This window comes from Chiloscyllium plagiosum, unplaced genomic scaffold (genome assembly GCF_037043375.1).
Source record: "Chiloscyllium plagiosum isolate Xiang-an unplaced genomic scaffold, Cpla_swu_hap1 HiC_scaffold_21, whole genome shotgun sequence".
Taxonomy (NCBI): domain Eukaryota; kingdom Metazoa; phylum Chordata; class Chondrichthyes; order Orectolobiformes; family Hemiscylliidae; genus Chiloscyllium; species Chiloscyllium plagiosum.
In genome coordinates, this window is record NW_028270159.1 from 14,537,510 (window position 1) to 14,558,862 (window position 21,353).

Genomic DNA, 21,353 nt, shown 5'->3' on the forward strand with positions numbered 1-21,353 from the left:
AAAGCTTTGACTAGACTCTTTTTGTCTAATAGTGTCTGAAGTTCTTAACCTTTTCAAATTATGCCCACTGAATACAAATCTTGCTCAGAAAAGAGTTATTCATGGAGTTTTAGAAAGTGACTAACTTTTTTTTTAAGATGGTCTACAGTGTGGAAACAGGCTCTTTGGCTCAACAAGTCCACACCAACCCTCCAAAGAGTAACCCACCCAGACCCATTTCCCTCTGACTAATGCACCAAACACTATGGGCAATCTAGCATGGCCAATTCACCTGACCTGCACATCTTTGGACTGTGGGGGAAACCGGAGCAAATCCGCACAGATGCAGGGAGAATGTGCAAACTCCGCACTGATAGTCACCCAAGGCTGGCATCAACCTGGGTCCCTGCTGCTGTGAGGCAGCAGTGCTAACCACTGAGCCACCTTGCCGCTCTAAATAATATCAGATGTCATTAATACTGCAAGGAACTCAGCCTCTAGAACTACAAACCTCTATGCTCCATATATGTTTAGCTTCTCAGGTACCTGTAATCTACCAGTATATCCCATAACTATTTTACGTCCTATTTCACAGCCTATCACTGTGTCCATAATCTTATTTGATCGATATCAAATGTCAATTTATTTCACTGTAATCACCAACAGTCAAACCTATGGATGGTGTTTGGTACGTTACCACAGATTTAAAAATATGTTAAATATGGTGGCATAAATGAAAAGACTTGAATTTACATAGTACTTTTCACAATCCCCAGACACCTTCAAAGCACTTTACAGCCAACAAAATACTTTTGAAGTGTAGCCAGTGTTGTAACCTAGGAAACATAGCAGCTGATTTAGCTCAGAAAACTCAGACATCTTTGTGAAAGTGACCAAATAATCCATATTTTGCCAAGTTCATTGATGGGTAAATATTGAACAGGATACCAGGGATAACTCCCACACACTACTTCACAACAGTGCTGCCAGATTTTGTTTTATATCCATCATGAAACAGGCAGATGGAGTCTTGGTTTAACATCTCATTTGACAGACAAGACCCATCAGTGCAGCGTTCACTCAGTGTTGCACTGGAGTGTCAATCTTAACTTTTGTGCTGAGTCTCAAAAGTGGGATTTAAACCTAGAATCTTGTGACTCAAAGGCAAATGTGCTCTGAATCACTGCTGACACCAAAAGAACGTGTGTCTGGGCTGTATTTTAATTACTCAGTGAAGGGGTGTGAGAGGGTTGCCGGAAGGAGTAGCACGCATTTCAGTCAGTGCTTTTCACAGTGCTGCAGTTAACACAGTTTGGGTATTCACTAATGCAATGGGAAGGAAACAGTCCAAACTCAAGGAACTTCCACATCTTAGACAAAAATCATTGTTCCGATTTAACATAAGCACGTATGATAGTGGAGCTTGAGAAGAAATAGAAGAAAAAAATATGCTAACATGTTCTATTTATGTACTGGAATTCCCATTTAATAAAAAGTGGCAGTAAAATGCCACTTCTAAGAAACATTGAAGCTCAATAAGAAATTAAGGATTTTGCAAGTTGCTATCTTGTTTGATGAAATTATTGATGAAATAAGACATTAGAGTTCCAAGGATAATACTTAAATTCATTTATCTCATAATCTCTCTTCTGCAATCTCTCTTTGAAAGATTTAATAAATACTATTTTAAGTCCCAATATGTTTATTTGTTCAAATGTTTAATAACCAATCTTATACTACTGTGTTTAGAAACAGGCACGAAGATAGTGCTTACTGTGGTGAAGGTTTTTTTTCAGTGATATCATGCTATCAGAACTACTCTGGTTTGAAATGGTTGTAAAATATGCAAAATATGATAAATGATTATTCATGATAAATAAATATTTAGGCTTTGTGATTTCTTAATTTCTTTTTGCTCCTTTGGTAGACTGAAATTTGATTAGTTAATTCCTTAGTATTGGATCCAGTAGCTGCATATCTATATTCTTAATATACAAGCACTTCAAGGAAATGAAATGTGATTCTCTTGAATGAATATTGGCTAAGTATAACACATTGCTGTGTACGTATAGAGATACATTCATGGAAGCCATCAGCATTTGTTTGCTATTAATAATCTCAGTCAAAACATCTATAAACATTTCAATGAATATGTGGAATAATTCATTTGAAATTCATGTTTGGTAATTTATTTTATCAAAAGTATAACTTTTTAAAATTTGTTTTGAAGTCACCAAGAATACTCACGGTATTAATACACACTTTTTTTTTCTAATTTTGATTCTTCTTCACCTTACATGTTCTTGAGGAACATAGACCTTAAATCTAACTTAGCAGCAGTGATTTTAATTGCTGAGTGAGAATATCTAGTGAGCAGCTGGCAGTGGGGATCCCCAATAGATATTCAAGGAGAAAGTGAGGACTGCAGTTGCTGGAGATCAGAGCTGATAATGTGTTGCTGGAAAAACGCAGAAGGTCAGGCAGCATCCAAGGAACAGAAGAATCGATGTTTCGGGCATAAGCCCTTCTTCAGGATTCTTGAATAGATATTCAAGCCTGGCCATTCTCAGCATGCCATTGACTAATATTCTGAGTTTACATTTACCTGCCCATTAACGATAGTTGCTGCCAGGGACCAAAGAGAAGGTTTCTGGTATGGATGGAAGACCATGAAAGTCTATTATTCTTTTGAAAGTACCAGAGGATTTCTCCTGGCTTACATTAAGACACATTAAATGGCAAATATTTTGCTATCTATCTTTGATCCCATGTCTCTTTTCTGAGAACTTTGGCCTGACTCTGAAACTACTCCTAATGTTTGCACTATGGTGTTCAAAGATATGATCACATATTAAAGAACGACCTCACTGGCTTTGACTGATATGTTTGCTGCCACTAATTTAAAATTACATAAAGGCAAAGTACAGCAGATGCTGTAAACCTGAAACAAACAGAAAGAATGCTGGAGAAGCTCAGCAGGTCTTGTAACATTTGTGAGAGAGAAAAACAGAGTTGATATTTTGGGTTCAGTATGACTTTTCTTCAGAACTTTTTAAAAAGCAGCTGACCAAATCAGAACACAGCAAGCCAGGCAGCATCAGGAGGTACAGAAGTTGACGTTTCGGGTGTAACCCTTCTTCAGGACAGGTTCTGATGCTGCCTGGCTTGCTGTATTAATCCAGCCTTCTGCTTATCTACTTTGGATTACAGTATCTGTAGTTTGTTTTTGTCTGATGCCAGATGATGTTATTGCCAGACAAGTCAGATCTCATGCAGAAATCTAGCCGAATAGATCATATTTTTATTTGTTTTGGTTTTAACAAAAACTGAAATATAAGCACGCAATGCTGTAGGCTTTGCTTTAACAACAAAACAGATTTTTTTTAAAAGAAGAAATGAATACAAAATAAAATAATCTGAACTGTCTACTTAAGCTTGCAATGAAATAATAATTCCAAAATGCTCCTTTACAAACTGAAAAGAACTCAACTCAAACAGCTTTTATATAGTCCTGAAAATGCACAGTACACAAAACGTGACTCTGGCATCCCTGTATCTAATGCCTTGGTTGGTTTTAAATAACTTCAATTTTTAGACTGGAACTGAAGATATATTCTTCCTGAAGCTATCACACGTCTACTAAATGTGGACAGCTTTAAGTAATCTCTCCATGGTTTGATCCCAACACTTCTGGTCTGATGGTAATGCTAGCTCTTCACTCTAAAGTAACTTAGTTCACTGTATAGCCTTCCTTTCTTTGGAGGTCTTTACAGAGCCATCAGATTCAAAAGACTTCACAGGATTGTCCCACTGAAAGTCAAAAGGAAACTAAAAGTTATCCCTCTTTGCTTTGGGAGTTTCTCTTAAACTGTTTTTTCTTACAGAAAGTTCCTGAACACTTGAAAAAACATTGAGGCCCCATTACCTACCGATCAATCTAAATAAATGAGAGTCCATTAGTGGTGCACAAAACCTACTCATTCTAAAGGCAAGCCCTAAAACTTGCTAAAGAAAATCACTATAGCTACAGAAATACTTACAAATTAAATTTTAACTTCAAAGATACATAAAACCCAGCAGTTGCAAAACTCAAAAACCAGAAACCCAAACTAACAGCAAACAATATTTTAAAAGTTATACATATAAATCCAACAGGTTACATTACACTCTGACCGGTTTGTGTTCAGGAAAGGAGGTTTACATTGCCCCAAACTGGTAGGCTGAAGCTGTGGTGTAGTGACCAATATAACTGTATCCTACTTTATCAATTCTGAAGGAATACTTTTACCTTTACCTCATTGCAATACCAAAAGTGCATTGTTGGAAACACCTCTTTCAGATGAAATATTAAACTGATACTTAGTGTCTGTTTAAGTGGATGTAAATGGAGCTCCAACAGTATATTTTTTTTAAAAACTGAAGGTTTTCATGCCAGACATTGGTCCAGTTCTTTCTTTCTTTCCACCTATTGAAGGTGACAAAGTATCCCTAAAGGAAATTAAGAATAGGAAATACCAACTTTTAGGAAGGATTACGACAGCTCAAGAAACGTGACACCATCCAGATAAATCAACCCATTTGATTAGCACAACATCCATAAACCAAAAACATCTATCACAGCAGTGTGCACTGCAGAAATTCACCAACATTCCTTAGACAGCCCCTTCCAAACTCACAGCCCCTTCCAAACTCACAACCCCTTCCTTCTAGAAGAACTAGGGCTGCCACCTGCAAGTTCTTCTGTAAGTCACTCACCATCCTGAGGTGGAAATATATAGTCTTCCTTTCACTGTCACTAGATCAAAATCCTGGAATTCCTGCTCTAAACGGCATTGTGGGTCTACTTACAGCACATGGGCTATAGCAGTTCAAGATATAGCTCACCACCACTTTCTTGAGGGCAACAAGGGATAGGCAGAAAATGCTGGCCCATGCAGTGACATCCACATCTATGACAAAATTTTAAGAAAAAAACTCCTACCAATATTCTGATTTTTTTTTTCCAGTTTATATCTGGAAAAAGGTTTAGGAGATGGCAATTTAGTATATTTCTGGTAGGAGAGCAATGTATAAGGTTTGTCAAAAGAAACGGTTGAAAGGCTATAAGCTAACAAAGTATACAAGATATATTCCTGAAAAGTTTCTTGTAGGAACAATATTGTATGAGCTATGAACACTTCATTATCAGTTTATTTGCAATTATATTCTGAAATGCATGTGGTGGTAACTAAAACATAAATACATGGCATTTTCAGGCAGAAAACTTGCATCTGTTGTACAGAACAATTTGATTGAAATTGGGAGGAGTTACTGAGAATAATTCTGCCATTGAGTTTCCAATGCGTGCTGTAAGCAGATTGCCACCTAGTGCACAACTTCCTTGCAGCAGATTCGATAGGAGAAACCAGCCAGTCTACCAATATTAGAAGATGAACACTCAAAGTTCAAGACAGGCTCTTGTTCTTTATATAAATTCAAATTTTTGCTTAAGAAATCCCGAATGCTAAACTGCATGCATTTTATAAAATATTCTTGCAGCATATTTGCAGAGGAGACAATATTTCTGAGTTCATAAAGTGCTAAGCATATACTGATGAGCAATAAAAAGCTGCCTGGCTTTTTTTGACTGGCAGCTCTCGGTGGACAGGACTTCTTCTGTCATCCTTGGTTTTATATATATGGTTGAGATCCCTATTGTTCTGATTGAATCTAGCCTCTTGTTTTCTTTGCTCTATTTAGTTGTCACTTGTTGTATGTAATTCATTATACAGTCAAGTCCACTGATTTAAAGTATTTTTTTAACGATATAATATGAGGAAATTTAGGATGTGGGTAAAATGATGGACAGAATAAAAAGGCATTCACTCAGTTTTATGGGCAGTTTTATGGAAAGTCAGCCAGTGTTTTAGAGGCAACTGTCAGTTATAATGGTTAGGGCCAGGCTATTGAGCTGATAAAAACCTGTCAAAGTTTGGAATGAAAGTTCATGGAATTGGTATTTCTAAAGGATGAGTTTGAATGGCCTGAAGTCTCAAAACTAATGATTTTGAATGGCTTCTTTTATCTATTCAATTACCAGAAACTTTAATGAACTTTCGGATCTCTATATTGTGTAGATTGTAATAAAGGTAGATAGACTTTTAAAAGCCGGATTCTTGGCAATATGGAGGAACAGAGGGATCTTGGAGTCCAGGTCCATAGATCTCTCAAAGTTACCACCTAAGTTGATAGGATTGTTAAGGCATTTGGTGTGTTGGCTTTCATTAGCAGGGGGATTGAGTTTAAGAGCCGCAAGGTTATGCTGCTACTCTATAGAGCCCTGGTTAGACCACTTGGAATATTGTGTTCTGTTCTGGTCACCTCATTGTAGGAAGATTGTGGAAGCTTTAGAGAGGATGCAGAGGGGATGTACCAGGATGTTGCCTGGACTGGAGGGCACGTCATAGTCATAGAGATGTACAGCATGGAAACAGACCCTTCGGTCCAACCTGTCCATGCCAACCAGATATCCCAACCCAATCTAGTCCCATCTGCCAGCACTTATCCCATATCCTTCTGAACCCTTCCGATTCATATACCCACCCAAATGCCTTTTAAATGTTGCAGTTGTACTAGCCTCCACCACTTCCTCTGGCAGCTCATTCAATATACATACCACCCTCTGCGTGGAAACGTTGCCCCTTGGGTCTCTTTTATATCTTTCCCCTCTCACCCTAAACCTATATCCTCTAGTTCTGGACTACCCCACCCCAGAGAAAAGACTTTGTCTATTTATCCTATCCATGCCCCTCATGATTTTGTAAACCTCTATAAGGTCACCCCTCAGCCTCCGACACTCCAGAGAAAACAGCCCCAGCCTGTTCAGCCTATAGCTCAAATCCTCGAGGAGAAAGTGAGGTCTGCAGATGCTGGAGATCAAAGTTGAAACTTTATTGCTGGAACAGCACAGCAGGTCAGGCAGCATCCAGGGAACAGGAGATTCGACGTTTCGGGCACAGGCCCTTCTTCAGGAATGAGCAGAGAGTGTTCAGCAGGAGAAGATAAAAGGTAGGGAGGAGGGACTTGGAGGAGGGGAGTTGGAAATGTGATAGGTGGAAAGAGGTCAAGGTGAGGGTGATAGGTCGGAGTAGGATGGAGGCGGAGAGGTCAAGAAGAAGACTGCAGGTCAGGAAGGCGGTGCCGGGCTGGAGGGATCCGGCTGAGACAAGGTGGGGGGAGGGGGGATGAAGAAACTGGTGAAGTCCAAGTTCATCCCCTGCGGTTGGAGGGTTCCCAGTCGGAAGATAAGACGCTCCTCCTCCGACCGTCGGGTTGTTGTGGTTTGGCGGTGGATGAGTCCAATGACCTGCATATCCTCGGTGGAGTGGGAGGGGGAGTTGAAATGCTGTGCCACAGGTTGGTTGGGTTGGTTCGTCCGGGTGGCCCAGAGGTGCTCTCTGAATCGCTCCGCAAGTAGGCGGCCTGTCTCCCCAATATAGAGGAGGCCACACCGGCTGCAGCGGATGCAGTAGATGATGTGGGTGGAGGTGCAGGTGAATCTGTGGCGGATATGGAAGTTTCCCTTGGGGCCTTGGAGAGAAGTGAGGGGGGAGGTGTGGGCGCAAGTGTTGCACCTCCTGCGGTTGCAAGGGAAGGTGTCGGGAGTGGAGGTTGGGTCGGTGGGGGGTGTGGATCTGACAAGGGAGTCGCGGAGGGAGTGGTCTCTACGGAAAGCTGATAGGGGAGGGAAATATATCCTTGGTGGTGGGGTCTGTTTGGAGGTGGCGGAAGTGACGGCGGATGATGCGCTGTACATGGAGATTGGTGGGGTGGTAGGTGAGGACCAGTGGGGTTCTGTCCTGGTGGCGGTTGGAGGGGCGGGGCTCAAGGGCGGAGGAGCGGGAAGTGGAGGAGATGCGGTGGAGGGCACCGTCGACCACGTCGGGGGGGAAATTGCGGTCCTTGAAGAAGGAGGCCATCTGTGTTGTACGTATTTTGAACTGGTCCTCCTGGGAGCAGATGCGGCGGAGACGAAGGAATTGGGAGAATGGGATGGCGTTTTTACAGGGGGCAGGATGGGAGGAGGTGTAGTCCAGGTAGCTGTGGGAGGTGGTTTCTACTACAAACCAACCGACTCCCACAGCTACCTGGACTACACCTCCTCCCATCCTGCCCCCTGTAAAAACGCCATCCCATTCTCCCAATTCCTTCGTCTCCGCCGCATCTGCTCCCAGGAGGACCAGTTCAAAATACGTATAACACAGATGGCCTCCCTCTTCAAGGACCGCAATTTCCCCCGCGACGTGGTCGACGGTGCCCTCCACCGCATCTCCTCCACTTCCCGCTCCTCCGCCCTTGAGCCCCGCCCCTCCAACCGCCACCAGGACAGAACCCCACTGGTCCTCACCTACCACCCCACCAATCTCCATGTACAGCGCATCATCCGCCGTCACTTCCACCACCTCCAAACAGACCCCAGCACCAAGGATATATTTCCCTCCCCTCCCCTATCAGCTTTCCGTAGAGACCACTCCCTCCGCGACTCCCTTGTCAGATCCACACCCCCCACCGACCCAACCTCCACTCCCGGCACCTTCCCTTGCAACCGCAGGAGGTGCAACACTTGCGCCCACACCTCCCCCCTCACTTCTCTCCAAGGCCCCAAGGGAAACTTCCATATCCGCCACAGATTCACCTGCACCTCCACCCACATCATCTACTGCATCCGCTGCAGCCGGTGTGGCCTCCTCTATATTGGGGAGACAGGCCGCCTACTTGCGGAGCGATTCAAAGAGCACCTCTGGGCCACCCGGACGAACCAACCCAACCAACCTGTGGCACAGCATTTCAACTCCCCCTCCCACTCCACCGAGGATATGCAGGTCATTGGACTCATCCACCGCCAAACCACAACAACCCGACGGTCGGAGGAGGAGCGTCTTATCTTCCGACTGGGAACCCTCCAACCGCAGGGGATGAACTTGGACTTCACCAGTTTCTTCATCCCCCCTCCCCCCACCTTGTCTCAGCCGGATCCCTCCAGCCCACTGAGGTCAGGCTCACTGGTCTATAGTTCCCTGGCTTGTCCTTACCACCCTTCTTGAACAGTGGCATCATGTTAGCCAACCTCCAGTCTTCTGGCACCTCACCTGTGACTATTGATGATACAGATACCTCAGCAAGAGGCCCAGCAATCACTTTCCTAGCTTCCCATAGAGTTCTCGGGTACACCTGACCAAGTCCTAGGGATTTATCCACCTTTTATGCGTTTCAAGACATCTTGCACTTCCTCCTCTGTAATATGGACATTTTTTAAGATGTCACCATCTATTTCCCTACATTTGATACCTTCCATGTCCTTTTCCACAGTAAATACTGATGCAAAATACTCGTTAGTATCTCCCTCATCTCTTGTAGCTCCACACAAAGGCTGCCTTACTGATCTTTGAGGGGCCCTGTTCTCTCCCTCTTTACCCTTTTGTTCTTAACATATATTTGTAAAAACCTTTTGAATTCTCCTTAATTATATTTGCCAAAGCTATTTCATGTCCCCTTTTTTGCCTTCCTGATTTCCCTCTTAAGTATACTCCCACTGCCTTTATACTCTTCTAAGGATTCACTCAATCTATCCGGTCTATACCTTACATATGCTTCCTTTATTTTTCTTAACCAAACCCTCAATTTCTTTAGTCATCCAGCATTCCCTATACCTACCAGTCTTTCCTTTCACCCTGACAGAAATATACTTTCTCTGGATTCTTGTTATCTCATTTCTGAAGATTTCCGTTTTCCAGCCATCCCTTTACCTGTGAATATCTGCCCCCAATCAGCTTTCGAAAGTTCTTGCCTAATAGTGTCAAAATTGGCCTTTCTCCAATTTAGAACTTTAACTTTTGGATCTGGTCTATCCTTTTCCATCACTGTTTTAAATCAAATAAAATTATGGTCGCTGGCCCCAAAGTGCTCCCCTACTGACCCCTCAGTCACCTGCCCTGCCTTATTTCCCAAGAGTAGGTCAAGAAGGGCTTATGCCCAAAACGTCGATTCTCCTGTTCCCTGGGTGCTGCCTGACCTGCTGCGCTTTTCCAGCAACACATTTTCAGCTCTGATCTCCAGCATCTGCAGACCTCACTTTCTCCACATTTTGCACCTTCTTTGGTAGGTACATCCACATACAGAATCAGAAAGTTTTCTTGTACACACTTAACAAATTCCTCTCCATCTAAACCCTTAACGCTGTGGCAGTCCCAGTCTATGATTGGAAAGTTAAAATCCCCTACCATAACCACCCTATTACTCTTAAAGATTACAGATTTGTTTCTCAATTTCCCTCTGACTATAATACAATCCCAGTAAGGTGATCATCCCTTTCTTATTTCTCATCTTTATAAAGAAAGATTGAGGGAGCTAGGGCTTTTCTCATTGGAGCAAAGAAGGATGACAGATGACTTGATAGAGGTGTACAAGATGATGAGAGGCAGAGATAGAGTGGAAAGCCAGAGACTTTTTCCTAGGACAGAAATGACTATCGGAAGGGAGCATAATTTTAAGGTGATTCTTTATGCAGAGAGTGGTGGGTGCTTGGAATGAACTGCCAGCAGTGGTAATACAGTCAGATATATAGGGACATTTAAGTGACTCTTGGATGATAGTAAAATAAAGGGTATGTAGGTTAGTCTGATCTTAAAGTAGGATAAAAAACATCGAAGGTCAAAGAGCCTGTACTGTGCTGTACTGTTCTATGTTCTAAACCGCTCTTTTTTTTAATCACAAATAGGCTGACGTAGGACAGGATGAAGATTTTGAGGCTGCTCGAGCAAAAGCAGTATCGCTGGGAGCTAAAAAGGTGAAGTTTTAAAAAATTCATTCATGTTTTGTTCATTCCTAATAGCCCTAGAGAAGAAAGTAGTGTGCAACTTTTTGAACTCAACTACGTGACTTGCTAGGCTAATTTGGAGGGCACTAAAAGTCAATCACATTTCTGTTAGTCTGGAGTCTCACAAAGACAGAACCAGTAAAGGCGACATCATGTAGAATAGTAAGTCAGATGGCTTTTTATGACAACCTGATAATTTATGATCTTCATTACTGATACTAGCTTTTTATTACATGTATTTTTAATAAACTGAAATTTAATTTTCCAGCTGTCACGATGGGATTTAAAAAGCCTGTCTGTGGAAAATTATTTCAGGTCTCTGGTAACATAACCACTGTGTTATAGTAGTCATATTGTCATATTTAAATAATCCAAAATAGAATGACTTTTGTGGCAGTACCTTGGTATTTCAAGTATGTTGCACTATGGAGTGGCAGAAAAGGTGGTTGCTTCCATAATAAGAACATGTGAAATAGAAGGTGAATGAGCTCAGATGGCTCCTCAAACCTGCTCAGAAATTGAATGTCATCCTTGCTATCCTACATCAGTCCACTTTCTTCCTCTATCCTCATCTCTTAATTCCCTTTTTGTGCAACAATATATCAATCTCATTCTTGAATATATTCCTCAAATTAGCATCCCCACAGCTCTCTGGGTTAGAGATTTACACCCTGAGTCAAGAAAATCTTCCTCATCCTAGTCCTAAATGACTGACTGATTCCTTTTCCTGACATTAAAACCCCTTTGCTTGAGAACTCTCAAATTGTGCAAGGGCAGAGATCTGAGAGCTCAAAAACGTGAGACGGGAGAAGTTCAAGAGCTCAAACTGCATGAAAAGGAGAGTCTGAGAGCTCTCAGTCATGTTTTTGAACTTGCACAAGAGTAATTAAAAGGCACGAAGATGCAGCTAGCTCCAAGTGTTGCCTGTCTCTGAGACACAACAGTAAATACATAGATGAAGTACAGCAGAGACACTTGGAGCTCTAAAAAAACCACAATTCATTTATTAAATAAACAAATAACACACCCTTTTAACTGAGATAAACCTCAATCACTGACTTTTACTACCCTGACTTCTGTAACTAAACCCAAATGTTATTACCCGGGAGAGTTTGCAGCTGGCCAGACTAAAACTCTGCTTGACATCTTTGCCACACCTCCTGTTGTACGATACTTCTTGTACAATGTGAATCTTTTGAAGTCCTGATGTGGAGGTGCCCTTGTTGACTGGGGTGGACAAAGTTTTAAAAAAAAATCACACAACACTAGGTTATAGTCCAAAGGGTTATTTGGGAGTACAAGCTTTCAGAGTACCATTCCATCAGGTAGCTAGCAGACTCTTGGCAGACCTAATTTCCTGCAGACTCTTAGCAAACCTGACTGACTCAGCATAACAGCCCACTGTTACGCTTCTTATCAGTTCCTGTTATCTTCAGCCTTATCCAAAACAAGTGACATTTTAAGGAGATAATTCAGAACACTCCGAAAAGTTACTTTGCAAAATAAAAGATTCTAAGGAAGGATCACAATCTGTGACCTACTAAGGAAGTGAAAGAGCAAATGAAATTGAAGGAAAAGATGTATAATTCTACAGAGATGAATATTGCATCAGAAGATTGAAGCAAATAAAAATAATGGCCAAGAATGACTAAATTACTATTCCCAAGGGGAAAACAATTAAGTACAGGACACTGGCTAGTAATATTAAAAATAAGATAGCAAGAGCTTCTGCAGGGATTTAATAAGGAAAAAGGTAACAGAAGTGACCTGGAAATTGAATTTGGGGGATTAATAAAGGAAAGTAAATGCAGATAAATTTAAGACATTATGCATCTATCTTCACTGTAGAGGATTTAAATTGTATCCAGAAATGATTATGAATCAAGAGATGAAAGGGAATGAGGAGCTACAAACAACTAAAATCACAATGAAATACTGAAAATTATGAGAATTAAATTAGGCTGACAATTAAGTCTCCAAATCTTGATGGACTGAATAATTAAAGAAGTAGCTGCTGCTATAGCGGGTACGTTGATTTTAATTTTCAAAAATCCCCAAGATCCCAGAAAAGGTTTCAACAGTTTGGAAAAGAGAGGGGAGATGGAAAACAGAACACTGCACATCAGTTAGTTTAATGTCTGCCACAGGAAACTGCTGGATTCTTTTAATAATGGAAGTTATTACTGGGCGTTTAGAAAACCTCAGTGCAATCAGGCAGAGTCAGCATGGTTTTGCAAAAGTGAAATCCTATTTTAAACAATTTGAATAAAGGGGTATCTGTGTTTGGATGAGCTAAGTACTGAGATTCCCCGAAGTTTATTACGCCAAATAAAAAATTGAGGGGTAGGGAATAAGACACGATCACAGATAGGAGATAGAACATTACAGTGCAGTGTCAGGGCCCTTCAGCCCTCAATGTTGCGCCGACCTGTGGAACCAATCTGAAGCCCATCTCAGAGTCATAGGGATGTACAGCACGGAAACAGACCCTTCGGTCAAACTCGTCCATGCTGACCTGATATCCCAAACCAATCTAGTCCCACCTTCCAGCATGCAAACACTTCCAAACCCTCCAAACCCTTCCTATTCATATATCTATCCAGATGCTTTTTAAATGTTGCAATTTACTAGTCTCCACCACTACTTCTGGCAGCTCATTACACACCCCACACACCCCACACACCCCACACACCCCACACACCCCACACACCCCACACACCCCACACACCCCACACACCCCACACACCCCACACACCCCACACACCCCACACACACACACACCACCCTCTCTGTGGAAAAGGTTGCCTCTTAGAGTCATAGAGATGTACAGCATGGAAACAGACCCTTCGGTCCAACCCGTCCATGCTGACCAGATATCCCAACCCAATCTAGTCCCACCTGCCAGCACCCAGCCCATATCCCTCCAAACCCTTCCTATTCATATACCCATCCAAATGCCTCTTAAATATTGCAATTGTACCAGCCTCCACCACTTCCTCTGGCAGCTCATGCCATACACGTACCACCCTCTGCGTGAAAAAAGTTGCCCCTTAGGTCTCTTTTATATCTTTCCCCTCTCACCCTAAACCTATGCCCTCTAGTTCTGGACTCCCCGACCCCAGGGAAAAGACTTTGTCTATTTATCCTATCCATGCTCCTCATAATTTTGTAAACCTCTATAAGGTCACCCCTCAGCCTCTGCCGCTCCAGGGAAAACAGCCCCAGCCTGTTCAGCCTCTCCCTATAGCTCAAATCCTCCAAACCTGGCAACATCCTTGTAAATCTTTTCTGAACCCTTTCAAGTTTCACAATATCTTTCCGATAGGAAGGAGACCAGAATTGCACGCAATATTCCAACAGTGGCCTAACCAATGTCCTGTAAAGCTGCAACATGACCTCCCAACTCCTGTACTCAATACTCTGACCAATAAAGGAAAGCATACCAAACGCTTTCTTCACTATCTTATCTACCTGCGATTCCACTTTCAAGGAGCTATGAACCTGCACTCCAAGGTCTCTTTGGGTCTCTTTTAAATCTTTCCCCTCTCACCCTAAACCTGTGCCCTCTAGTTCTAGACTCCCCCACCCCAGGGAAGAGAATTTGTCTATTTAACCTATCCATGCCCCTAATGATTTTATAAATCTCGATAAGGTCACCCCTCAGCCTCTGACACTCCAGGGACAACAGCCCCAGCTTATCCAACCTCTCCCTATAGCTCAAATCCTCCAACCTTGTCAACATCCTTGCAAATCTTTTCTGAAACCTTTCAAGTTTCACAACATCATTCTGATAGGAAGGAGACCAGAACCTGCACTCCAAGGTCCCTTTGTTCAGCAACACTCCCTAGGACCTTACCATTAAGTGTATAAGTCCTGCTAAGATTTGCTTTCCCAAAATGCAGCTCCTCACATTTATCTACATTACACTCTATCTGCCGCTCCTCAGCTCATTGGCTCATCTGATCAAGATCCAGTTGTAATCTGAGGTAACCTTCTACACTGTCCACTGCACCTTCAATTTTGGTGTCATCTGCAAATTTACTAACTCTTACTAACTACCTCTTATGCTCTCATCCAAATCATTTACATAAATGACGAAAAGTAATGGACCCAGCATCGATCCTTGTGGCACTCCACTACTCTCAGCCCCCCAGTCTGAAAAACAACCCTCCACCACCATCCTCTGTCTTCTGCCTTTGAGCCAGTTCTGTATCCAAATGTCTAGTTCTTCCTGGATTCCATGAGGTCTAACTTTGCTAACCAGTCTCTGGACTCTAGTTATCTCATTTCTGAAAGCTTCCCATTTTCCAGCCATTCCTTGACCCACGAACATCTGCCCCCAATCAGCTTTTGAAAGTTCTTGTCTAATACTGTCAGAATTAGCCTTTCTCCAATTTAGAACTTCAACTTTTAGATTGGGTCAATCCTTTTCCATCACTATTTTAAAACTAATAGAATTATGGTCACTAGCCCCCAAATGCTCCCCCACTAACACCTCCGTCATCTGCCCTGCCTTATTTCCCAAGAGTAGGTCAAGTTTTGCACCTTCTCCACATACTGAATCAGAAAATTTTCTTGTACACACTTAACAAATTCCTTGCCATTTAAACCCTTTTCACCATGGCAGTCCCAGTCTGTTTGCAAAGTTAAAATCCCCTACTATAACCATCCTATTATTCTTAAAGATAACTGCGATCTCCTTACAAATTTGTTTCTCAATTTCCCTCTGACTATTAGGGAGTCTATAATGCAACCCCAATCAGGTGATCAACCCTTTCTTATTTCTCAGTTCAATCCAGATAACTTCCCTGGATGCATTTCTGAGAATATCCTCCCTCAGCACAGTTGTAATGCTATCCTTATCAAAAATGCCACTCCCCCTCCTCTCTTGCCTCCCTTTCTATCCTTCCTGTAGCATTTGTATCCTGGAACATAAAGCTGCCAGTCCTGCCCATCCCTGAGCCATGTTTCTGTAATTGCTATGATATCCCAATCCCATGTTCCTAACCATGTCCTGAGTTCATCTGCCTTCCCTGTTAGGCCCCTTGCATTGAAATAAACGCTGTTTAATTAATCAGTCCTGACTTGTTCTCTGCTTTGTCCCTGACTGCTTGACTCGCTTATTTTATCAAGTGTAGCAGTTTCAGATTGGTCTCTTTCCTCACGATCTCCCTGGGTACCACCACCACCACCCCACCTCATACTAGCTTAAACCCTCCTGAACAAATCTCCCTGCCAGTAAATTAGTCCCTTTCCAATTCAGGTGCAATCCGTCCTTCTTGTACAGGTCACTTATACCCCAGAAGAGATTTCAGTAATCCAAAAATGTGAATCCTTCTCCTATAGACCAGCTCCTCAGCCACGCATTCATCTGCTCTATCCCCCTATCCCTGCCCTCACTGGCTCACAGAACCGGGAGTAATCCAGATATTACTACACTCAAGGATCTTCTTTTTAAACTCCTGCCTAACTCTCTATATTCTCCCTTCAGAATCTCAACCTTTTCCCTTCCTGTGTCATTGGTTCCAATGTGTATAATGACCTCCTGCTGGTCCCTCTCCCCTTTGAGAACATTCTGCACCCTCTCTGAGACATCCTTGATCCTGGCACCTGGGAGGCAACACACCATTCTGATTTTTCATTGCTGGCCACAGAAACATCTGTCTGTACCTCAGACTAGAGAGTGCCCTGACACAATTGACATACCCCTCCTTGCATTAGAGCCTGTCTTGATACCAGAATGTTTGCTGTTTGTGCTACATTCCCATGAGAATTCATCACCCCCTACATTTTCAAATACAGCATACTTGTTTGAAATGGGGATAGCCACAGAAGACTCATGCAATACCTGTCTTCCTCTCTTCCCTTTCTTAGAGTTAACCCATCTATGTAACCAAATCTGCAATGTTTCTTTCTTCCTATAACTGCTATCCATTACACCCCCCTTGCTCTTGTAAATTCCTCATTGCCTCTAACTGTCTCTCCAACTGATCCATTTGACATGGTAGGATTCGCAGCCAATGGCATTTATTGCAGATATAATCGTCACCTAACAGGTAAACTCTCCCTAAACTCCCATATCCAACAAGAAGAGCATATCACTCCACTAAAGGCCATTTTTGCTTCTTTCAATCTACAGACCCAGAAAATAGCACTATCTTATTCCTCTACAAAACACTGCTCCAGGCTAATGTAATACTTATATTTTTAAGTTTAATCAAGAGACATATCTCAATGAAACATATATTCAAGAAAGAACCCACTCTACTCACTACTGCAGACTTACTGTAAGGCCACACTTAAAAATGTTCACTTATCTGTTTCTGTGCTGTGACCTCTCCCAAATAGGTTCCTCGAAGATTAGTTGTGAATTTCATTATTTGTTAATTTTCCCATATGCTCTCCGATGTCCAGCAATACATGAATTCAAACAGCAAAGGCAGCAACTGCATAGATTCACTGCTGTGTCAGTTAGCAGTGTGGGTTTCTTCTCTCCTACATGAGTCCATTGTCATCCATGTGTTTTTCCAATGACCATTTAAATGCCTTTAAGGATGGCGAGTCTGCTACTGTTGCAGGCAGGGCTTTTCACGCCCCTACTACTCTCTAAGTGAAGAAACTACCTCTGACATCTGTCCCATATCTCTCATCCCTCAATTTAAGGATGGAGGGTTAATTAGCTAACTTTATGTTAGATTAGATTACTTACAGTGTGGAAACAGGCCCTTCGGCCCAACAAGTCCACACCGACCTGCCGAAGCGCACCCACCCAAACCCATTCCCCTACATTTACCCCTGCACCTAACACTACGGGCACTACGGATAAAACAGTAAACATAAATGGGTCATTTTTCAGGTTGGCAAGAAGTGATGAGTGGAGTGCCACAGCAATCTGTATTGGGGCATCAACCACATTTACAATTTACATCAATGACTTGAATGCAGGGATCGAGTGTATGGTTGCTACATTTGCTGACGATGCAAAGATAAGTAGGAAAGTAAGTTGTGAAAAGGAGATCAGTCTGCAAAGAGTTGTAGACCGGTTAAATGAGTGGGCAAAAGTTTGGCAGATGTCATATCATTTGGGAAAATATAGTCTTGTCCACTTTAGTAGGAGAAATAGAAAAGCTGCATTTTAAATTGAGGGAAATTGCTGAACTCTGAGTTACAGGGGATCTGGATGTTTTGCTGCATGAATTATGATGTAGGCAAGTATTTCAAATGAGTATGAAACCAAATGGACTTTGATTTTTATTGCAAAGGGAATATAACAGTAGAGATGTTATGCTCCACTTGTGATTTTACTGCCTTATGCATCTTGAGTACTAAGTACAGTATTGTAACTTTGATCAAAGTTTTCAGTGCATTTGAAACAGTGCAGAAAAGTTTCATTAGACTGATTGATTGCTGGAATGGGGGTGTTACCATAGAAGGAATGACTGAACAGCTATATCCATTGGAGCTTTGGAGAATGAGAGGTGATCTTTTTGGAGCATTCAAGGTTCTGAGAAATGTATTTGGAAACAAATTTTGGTTCACAAAGAATGGAAGTTCACCAGATTTCATCCTGGGAGAAGAGTCTCTATTTTAACGTGTGTTGTCTGGCAATTGATGCTTTGAAGGCCATCGTTTTGGGAAAGTTGTTTCCATTTACCGCAGCCAGATTCACAATTGTGATCTGAGCATGGAGAGCAAGATAGAGAAAGACCAGATAAACCTTTTTTTTGCAAAACACTTGCATTTGCCTGATCTTGTAAGGGCAAGGCGATTTTTCTACGCTGCTGTGACCCAGCAGTCATTATAGATCATAGGCAGGCATTTGTTCTGTGTTTCATCAGGCCAGTGGGTTGTGTACAGTGTTTACTGGAAACTCCTGTCAGCACAGGTAGGGCCTTAGTACCTGGTAACAGCCAGTTGTTCCAAGGTAGTGAGTTGATGTGACTATCTTTTTGCTATTAAAGTAAAGGCATTCAAACAGAAATTGGACAGCAGGTTTTCTTCTTTTTATGCTATTCTTACAAAAAATACATTATGAGTAGAAATGTGCTTTGTGCTTTGGTTACAGGTTTTTATTGAAGATTTGCGGAAAGAATTTGTAGAAGAGTTCATCTGGCCATGGGTTCAGTCAAATGCTGTTTATGAAGACAGATACTTCCTCGGAACATCACTAGCTAGACCCTGTATTGCTCGAGGCCAGGTTAAGATTGCAAAACAGGAGAAAGCTCAGTTTGTGTCCCATGGAGCCACTGGGAAGGTGAGTTGATGCCAATCCATTCCAAAAAAGTGTTACTCTCTCATTTTCTCCTCAAAGTTATAGTCTGTCACTATATCAATCTACCTTCATATCCAATAGCTCAAAATACTTGTTTTAGTATAACTACAACTGGTTTTCATGAAAATATTTACTTTAGTGGGTTTATAGACAAGGCTTGGTGGGGAAGGGCTTGAACCATGTAGATAACGAGTCTCATCCGATAAGGTATGGTGTTAGGGGAGGAAATCACTCTGAACTTTACAGGTATGGCATTGGTCATTGTAAATCTTCACCACTCCTTCCAGTTAACCTCACATATGCAGCTGATATTTCTTGTGGTTTAGTTTCTAATGGATAAGGATACTCTACAAACCTTTTTGCAAAAAGGAAAATGAGTAAAGCTAGTCAATTTTGGATTTGGACCTGATAATCAGATTGAATTGCTACATAGATAGTTTGGATGTCTTTGGTTGCAACAGGTAGTTTTAAAAATCTGATCCCTTCTTTTGTAGATATCTTTCTTCCACACCCAAATTAACTTGCTTTTCAAAAGGAGTTAGTTTCAATTAGGCTTAAATTAACAAGAAGAATGAGTTTATTCATTGCCATATCTGAGAAGAAATAATAACGCTGCACACAGATTATAAATAAGAGATGAATTCAAAGAAAATGTGATATGGAACAGTCTAAATTTTTCATGAAGAGCACAAAAGATGGATTGTGGTTGTTATTGTGTTGTATCAGTAATGCTGACTTTGACAGTTGAATAGTCAATTTCTCAAGATTCTTGATGTTGTGGGCTGATTGAAATTCCTTTGTCCTGATTCATTTCAAAATGGCTTCCAACACTTGGTGTGGAAAAAGATCTTTTCTTTGTTGTGGTTCTATTCATCGAGCTGGGAATTTGTGTTGCAGACGTTTCGTCCCCTGTCTAGGTGACATCCTCAGTGCTTGGGAGCCTCCTGTGAAGCGCTTCTGAGATCTTTCCTCCGGCATTTATAGTGGTTTGAATCTGCTGCTTCCGGTTGTCAGTTCCAGCTGTCCGTTGCAGTGGTCGGTATATTGGGTCCAGGTCGATGTGCTTATTGATTGAATCGGTGGATGAGTGCCATGCCTCTCGGAATTCCCTGGCTGTTCTCTGTTTGGCTTGTCCTATAATAGTAGTGTTGTCCCTGTCGAATTCATGTTGCTTGTCATCTGCGTGTGTGGCTACTAAGGATAGCTGGTCGTGTCGTTTCGTGGCTAGTTGGTGTTCATGGATGCAGATCATTAGCTGTCTTCCTGTTTTTCCAATGTAGTGTTTTGTGCAGTCCTTGCATGGGATTTTGTACACTACATTGGTTTTACTCATGCTGGGTATCGGGTCCTTCGTTCTGGTGAGTTGTTGTCTGAGAGTGGCTGTTGGTTTGTGTGCTGTTATGAGTCCTAGTGGTCGCAGTAGTCTGGCTGTCAGTTCAGAAATGCTCTTGACGTATGGTAGTGAGGCTAGTCCTTTGGGTTGCAGCATGTCCTCGTTCCGTTGCCTTTCCCTTAGGCATCTGTTGATGAAATTGCGCGGGTATCCGTTTTTGGCGAATACATTGTAGAGGTGTTCTTCTTCCTCTTTTTGCAGTTCTGGTGTACTGCAGTGTGTTGTGGCCCTTTTGAGCAGTGTCTTGATGCAACTTCTTTTGTGTATGTTGGGGTGGTTGCTTTCGTAGTTCCGGACTTGGTCTGTGTGTGTGTGGTTTTCCTGTATACCTTTGTGGTGAATTCTCCGTTCGGTGTTCTCTGTACCATCACGTCTAGGAATGGGAGTTGGTTGTCCTTTTCTTCCGCTCTAGTGAATCTGATTCCTGTGAGTGTGGCGTTGATGATCTGGTGTGTGTTCTCTATTTCTGTATTTTTAATTACAAAGGTGTCATCCACATATGAGTTTGGATTGAATTTGCGGTAAGACTGTTTGTTTGTTTGTTTGTTTGTTCTAATCTTTGCATTACCGCTTCTGCTATGAGTCCAGAGATGGGTGAGCCCATGGGTGTGCCGTTGATTTGTTCATATATTTGGTTGTTGAATGTGAAGTGTGTTGTGAGGCACAGATCCAGTAGTTTGAGTATGCCGTCTTTGTTAATAGGTTCACCGTCCTGTTGTCTGTTCTGTATGTCCAGCAGGTTGGCTATTGTTTCTTTGGCTAGGGTTTTGTCGATAGAGGTGAACAGTGCTGTTACATCAAATGAGACCATGGTTTCTTCCTTGTCTATGTGTGTATTTCTGATGATGTCCAAG

At 42.1% G+C, this 21,353-nt stretch overlaps 1 protein-coding gene across 1 annotated transcript in view; it reads left to right on the forward strand.

Annotated features, from left to right (window-relative positions):
• Positions 1 to 21,353, forward strand: part of ass1 (argininosuccinate synthase 1) — a 163,168-nt gene that overhangs the window by 21,879 nt on the left and 119,936 nt on the right. Inside the window, exons 3-4 of the mRNA XM_043720419.2 lie at positions 10,736 to 10,804; positions 18,900 to 19,088. Of these exons, the coding sequence (XP_043576354.1) occupies positions 10,736 to 10,804; positions 18,900 to 19,088 (258 nt within the window). The remainder of the gene's footprint in view (positions 1 to 10,735; positions 10,805 to 18,899; positions 19,089 to 21,353) is intronic.